General features: G+C 47.9%; 1 protein-coding gene across 1 annotated transcript in view; it reads right to left on the reverse strand.

The window, feature by feature from the left end:
- The window catches only part of COL5A1 (collagen type V alpha 1 chain), a 108,205-nt gene that overhangs the window by 56,540 nt on the left and 45,273 nt on the right, over window positions 1-6,392 (reverse strand). Inside the window, exons 12-16 of the mRNA XM_031057288.1 lie at window positions 5,100-5,174; window positions 4,465-4,557; window positions 1,443-1,499; window positions 703-756; window positions 44-97 (exon numbers count right to left, since the gene is read on the reverse strand). Coding sequence (XP_030913148.1) covers window positions 44-97; window positions 703-756; window positions 1,443-1,499; window positions 4,465-4,557; window positions 5,100-5,174 — 333 coding nt within the window. The remainder of the gene's footprint in view (window positions 1-43; window positions 98-702; window positions 757-1,442; window positions 1,500-4,464; window positions 4,558-5,099; window positions 5,175-6,392) is intronic.

The following is a 6,392-nucleotide window of genomic DNA, read 5'->3' on the forward strand; positions in this document are numbered from 1 at the left end:
TGGGCAGCCCCTGCCTGCTCAGCACGGCTGCCAGGACACTCACCCTGCGGCCTGGCTTCCCTGCAGGACCGGGAGGACCTTGGATGCCTCGTGGACCCTGCAAGGAATCGAGGAGAGAGGAAGAAATGTCACCTCAAGGAAGAAATGTCACCTCAAGACCCAGAGATCAGTGCCCACTTCAGGCACTGATGGGGCTCTCAGGGCCACTAGGGCTCCAAAATGAATCCCTGGAGCACAGCCTGTGGTTCCAAACACACGGGGAAGGGGCTGGGCATCTCCAGGCAGGAATTGGAGGTGTTTATCTGTGGGGAAGCTTTGGCAAGCAGGTGGTGGAGATGCATCCCATAAATCACTTCCCTTGCCATCAGAAAATGGGAACTTTCCCTCAGTGCAAGATGTAAGGCTTGGAAGAACAGTATCCTGAGCATTAGTGAATTCTCCACACTTCAAATTGTCTTTTATGTACAGGACTCCTCCATGGGTGTTTTTCCAGGAAGAGAGCTGCAGAGATGCTGGCTTCAAACCTCATCCAGAGCCTGCACTCAGACACTTGGAGGGACATTTCCATGTCAAACACGTGTTCCCACAGCCTGCTGCTCCCAGCTGGCACGGGCTGACTGAATCCCTGCTTCCCAACAGCCTCTCAGGCAGGACTGGCTGCTCCAGCCTGGTTTCTCCAGCTCCCCCCAGTTCCACACTCACCTGAGGTCCCATTTCTCCAGCTTCTCCCTTCAGTCCTCCACTGCCTGGGGGTCCCTTTGGACAGAGAAGAGGATTTATTATATGTTTGGTCCAAGAGAGGCGGAGAATAAGATTCCACATTAAGGAAAAGCCATTCATGGATCCAGAGCCCACAGGGAGCTGGATCAGCTGGGTTGGCTCCATCCTCACCATCTCCATCCTCCCCATCTCCATCCTCACCAGTTCCATCACTCCCCAGCTGCATCTTCCCCATTTCCATCACTCCCCAGCTCCATCCTCTCCAATTCCATCACTCCTCAGTTTCATCTCCCCAATTCCATCCCTCAGTTCCATCCCACCTTTTCCATCCCCCATTTCCATCCCCATTTCCATCCCCCAATTCCATCCCCCACTTCCATCTCCCCAGTTCCATCACTCCCCAATTCCATCTCCCCAATTCCAACACTTCCCACAGTTCCATCTCTATTCCATCACTCCCCATTCCCATTCCCCCAGTTCCATCACTCCCCATTTCCAGTTCCATCTCTCCAGTTCCATCTCCCCAATTCCATCACTCTCCATTTCCATCACTCCCCATTTCCATCCTCCCAATTCCATCACTCCCCATTTCCATCACTCCCCATTTCCATCACTCCCCAGTTCCATCTCCCCAATTCCATCCCACCATCTCCAACCCCCCAGTTCCATCACTCCCCATTTCCATCTCCCCATTTCCATCACTCCCCATTTCCCTCACTCACCATCGGGCCCGGCCGCCCCGTCAGCCCCATGGGTCCCGCTGGTCCCCTCAGTGCCAGCTGCAACAGAAGCACAAACAGGGCTCACCTTGTGACAAAGCCACCACTGAGCCACAGCCACAGCTCTCCCCACACCCACAAACCCCTGGAGCAACGTCCACATCCCCAGCGAATTCCAGGTGCCGTCCCACCCACAATGGGCAAGCAGCTTCTCCTGGCCCGGATTTGCTGTGCCCCATCCCTGGCAGTGTCCAAGGCCAGGCTGGGACACTTGGAGCCACCTGGGGTCATGGAAAGTGTCCCTGCCCATGGAAGTGCTTGGAATGAGATGGGCTTTAAGCTCCCTCCCATCCCAAACCATTCTGTAATTCTATGAAAGCCCCGGGACTGTCCATGAATCTGCTGAGAGGACATAAATATTTTATGACCCCGCTTCAGTTCAAGAGAAATTTTTTTCTTTATTGTCCTGGTGGTTCAATTTTAGAGGAATTTTTCCCTTTTTCTCTTTGGTTAACATGCTCCAAAGCGAGCTCCAATTCAAACTGAACACAGGGGGCTTTTAGCTCCATAATTAAGGAGTCGTGTTAACCATGCATCAACCCAGTAATTTCCACGGTGGGAAATGGAGTTGGGCCATGCTTTAAAACATCCCTCAGACAATTTGTTCCCTCGTGACAATCCAACACTTCCAAAGAGTTGTAATTATCTGTGTACTCCAGTAATTAAAATCTACCCAGTGGCTGAGCTTGGAAAGGCAGAAATATTGCACAAATGCTGGGTTCTGTGGCATCTTTTTACAACACCCCATTAAAAGGGAGATGCTGTGAACCACTGCTGGCTGCAACAACATTCAGTGCCTAATGAAAGCCAAATTTTAAGGGGATAAATCAACCTAATAATGCAATTAACAGCAGTGATAACGAGAAAAACAAAACCCAAATTAGGAAAAGGTTATGCTTGCTGCAGGACCCTGTTTTCCAATCCTGTCATATCCTGTAGTTCCTTACAAAAATGACATTTATTTCCCTTCCTGCATCATTTGGTTTTCAGCCAAAATGCTGAAGTTCACAAAAAAAAATTGATTTTTGTCCTTTCTAGAAATATTCAACTTTTCATCCATAGTCCCAAAGTTACCCAGGATTTATTTGGGTTTTAAATTTTTTTCCCCAAACATAAAAATTTAAATAAAAAGGGACCTTGAATGAGGGGAGGGAGGCTGTTTATTTTTTGCTAAATCACAATTTTCATCAGGGAGAAGAAAAAATAAAAGAACAAAAGCAGAGAGCTGGAGAAAGCAGATGCTTCTCACGAAACGTTTCTCAGGTCAAACCCTCTATTTCCCAGGAAAATAAAACGCTGATGGAAAAACTCTGGGCAGGCTGGAAATTAAGAATGACAAGGTAACACCAGGAACATAATCCAGGATATTATTGGCAGTACAAGGTTAATGGACAGGAAAATGCAGTGGCTGGGAGGATCAGAACTCTGCCTGAATCTGTGAAAACTCCAATCCAGCTCATTTGGAAAAGGATGGAAAGCAGAAAATTCTCAGCTAAGGCAAACACCTCGTTAAAAACCCACCAGGGGAAGGTGCCACCCATGGGGGGAGATCCCAATGGATTTTATCCCATATAAAGGTGAAATAAATTGAGTTTTTAGCTTATTTTAGCCCCAAGAAATCTGTTTTAAAATCTGCAGACAGCTCAGAGCGACAAAGCAGCTCCAGCCACACACCCCAGCTGCAGCCAGATGTGGGCTCTGCAGCTGCCCCAAATAAAACAGCCCCAAAGCTGTTCCCTTTGGGAACTGCCACCCTAAAAAATGTTCTCTTTCATGGCAAGGGTGTGTTTGCAGCAGAATTGGGTCCCTTTGGGGCAAACAGAGCAGTCTGGGAGCTGTGGGGTTCCCAGTCTCTGGTTTTTAGCATCAGCACTCAGGAAAGCTCCCACGAGCACCAGGGGAGAACAATTTCAGAGCTCCACTGGCTAAAAATGCAGTTTTATTTTGAAGAGATGAGGGCAAAGCCTTTCCCACTGAGGTGTCCATCCAGGCAGGGAGCAGGAGCTGTGCTGGGAATGTGCCAGTCTTGTCTCACCAGCGAGCCAGGGATGATTTGGACATCAATCAATAAGGCCATCCAAGGAAAGAAATGTTCCAGGGATGGTCACCATGTATTCCCAAATAAATACATGAAATTACAAATCTGCCTGTTGAGATTCTGGGAGCAGCTTCTACCTGTGACATTGGTTTCATTATGAGGATTTACTGGGGGGAAAACCATACAAAAATAAGAAAATGTTTTGAGCACAGCTGCTTATAGGGACCCTCAAAATAAAAATACGCCAAAGCCAGCGGGTCTGCCAGAGGTGTGCAGGAAATTAAAGCCAGCTTTCCATCAGCTGGTGGTTAATAAAAACCCCAAATCGTGCAGGTGCAACCCTGTGGCAGGTGAGAGGTTCCACCAGCAGCACTGGGGACTGTTGAGGATTTTTTGGAGGTTGAGGAGTTTTTGCAGGACAGTGGCCACATTCAGCCTATGCACAACCCAGCCTGCTGGTAACTATGGACAATGGACACGTTCACAATGGATAATGACATGTTCAGAATGGGGTGGTATATCCTTGAGAAAGATACAAGAAAAAGAGGAATCATCAGGACTGAGCAAGTTTGTCAGCAAGTTTGGGAAAGTGAGAAAAAAAGAGAAGCAATGAGTGGGCCAGACGACCACAGCAAGGCACGTGAAAAATTAAAAGATCCAATCACCATTCTATTTTAGATGGGCGAACAGCTAGGATTAACCAATTAGCTAGAAATGTGTGGGCAGTAGAAACTTTTTATAAATATGGCCCTTTTGGGGATAATAAATTTGGCTCCACTGGATCACAGTGATCATGGCGTGACGCCCCATTCCTGATGCTCCGCACCGCGCGGGGCCGAGGTGGTCGCAGAGGTGTGAGAGGTTCATTGTGCTGCTGCAGGCGGCTGCAGAGAGCCATGGCAGGCTCTCCCAGCTGGCAGCACTCACCCTGGCCTGCTGCAGGATGGCCTGGGCCTGTGCCTCCTGGGCTGACACCATGGGTCCCTTGGAGCCGGCGTCGCCTCCACCGCTGAAGCGGAACTGGTGGGAACAAGGTGGGGAAAAACAGGTCACAGCTCTGTCCCTGCAGCCTGCCCAGCCTGAGCCTGAGCAGCTCCATTCAGCACGGCTGCCCTGAGCCCATCCCAGTCCATCCTAAACCCTAACCCTAAGCCTAAACCTATCCCAGCCCATCCCAGCCCATCCCAACCCATCCCAGCCCATCCCAGCCCATCCCAGCCAGTCCATCCCAGTAACCCCTGGGCTTGTCCTGTGCAGAGCCAGGAGCTGGACTCAATAACCCTGGTGGGTCCCTTCCACCTTGGGATATTCCATGATTTTTATAATTATCCATCACTTCTGGTAATTTTAACCTGTCTGTGCTTATGACTAATGAAGGAGCTCCAGTGCTTTGCAAAAAGTCAATTTACAATAGGAACCATCTAGATCCACCTTTTATCTCAAGGAAAACATGTCTTTGGGGTAAAGGAGATGGGATATTTCTGCAAGAAGGGGCATTAAACAGCAGCAAAACCAAGAAACCTGACTCATTTAAATCCTTTTTTAGTTCTGTTTGTACTCACAGGCAGCATAAGCATTGTCCCTGGTGGTCCTGGCAATCCATCAGCTCCTGGGAGACCTGGGCGTCCAGGTGGGCCCTGAAAGAGGAAGAAATTAAAATAAACTTCTAAAATATCGTTTTGGTTCTGTCCATACACTAACAACTGTGGTTATGTCAGGATATTGTCATGACAGGGAGTGAGTTGGTGGGAATCCCGATTTTTCTTCAATTTTCTTAATTCCCTCCTCTCCCATCCTGCCCCTGCTATTTCCTGGGTCTGCCTCGTGCAGTTTTGGAGGAATCCAAGTCCCTGACATGCCCTAAGATAACAGAATCAACGTTTAGAGTTGGATCTGTTAAAATCTATTAAAAAAACCCAAAATAGATGAAACTTCCTAACTCCGTGAGAGAAAAATGGAGGGAGATAAATTAATTCCTGCACATGCTCAATCAGCTGGGTCATTTTATTTTTCTCTCTTCTTTTTTTTTAAATTTTAATTATTTTAGTCCTTTGAGGCTCCTTCCAGCTCCAGTGGAGCGTTCCTGTCAGGGGCTGTAAATCAGCCCAAATCCATGGATCTCCACAGAGAGGAGGATCTTTAACTGGCACTAAAGCAACGAGTGGGCAGTCAAAGATCTATTGATGAAGCCATAAAAAAACCAAATATGGCCAATTTTCCCTGGCAAAAAGTTGAGGTTAACCCAGATTTCCTCCTCATCCCACTGATCCCATATGCAAATGAGGGTGACATCAATGTGTGTGGTTAATTGCAATTTTCACAGCAGTTTAAGGCAACAGGGATTTGACCACATCCCAGTAAGGCCAAAAAAGCCCCAGTGCTCCTTTTGTGGCCAGCAGGTTGGGACTGAGGACTTGGCTACTCCTTTAGTTAGGAAACACCAATAAATCAATAAATCAAAACTGACTCTCTTGGAAGGGCAAGCAATGAACATTTTTGCAGTTCTTGCTCTCCTCAACCTGCCTGCAGCTTGTTCAGACCCAAAGAAAAAATATAGATACAAAATCCTGCCACAAATCTCAGGCAGGGGGACACTAAAAGGTCAGAAAGTCCAAAGGCCACCCCACAAATGAGGTGGGTAAAGGTGGGAAAGACAAATAGGCAACAAAGTGCCTAAAACCCAGAATATTCGAATAAAACAACCCAACAGAGCGCCAAACCAAAATATCTGGTGCATTATCCTTGCCCCACACCCTTCCAGCGAGATCTCCCCACCCCACATCTCTCTGCTCCCTCTTCTTCCATGTCCAACTTCACAATTCCCTCCTTCCCTTCCCTTAAAAAAAAAAAAAAAA

This window comes from Geospiza fortis, unplaced genomic scaffold (genome assembly GCF_000277835.1).
Source record: "Geospiza fortis unplaced genomic scaffold, GeoFor_1.0 scaffold27, whole genome shotgun sequence".
Taxonomy (NCBI): Eukaryota; Metazoa; Chordata; class Aves; order Passeriformes; family Thraupidae; genus Geospiza; species Geospiza fortis.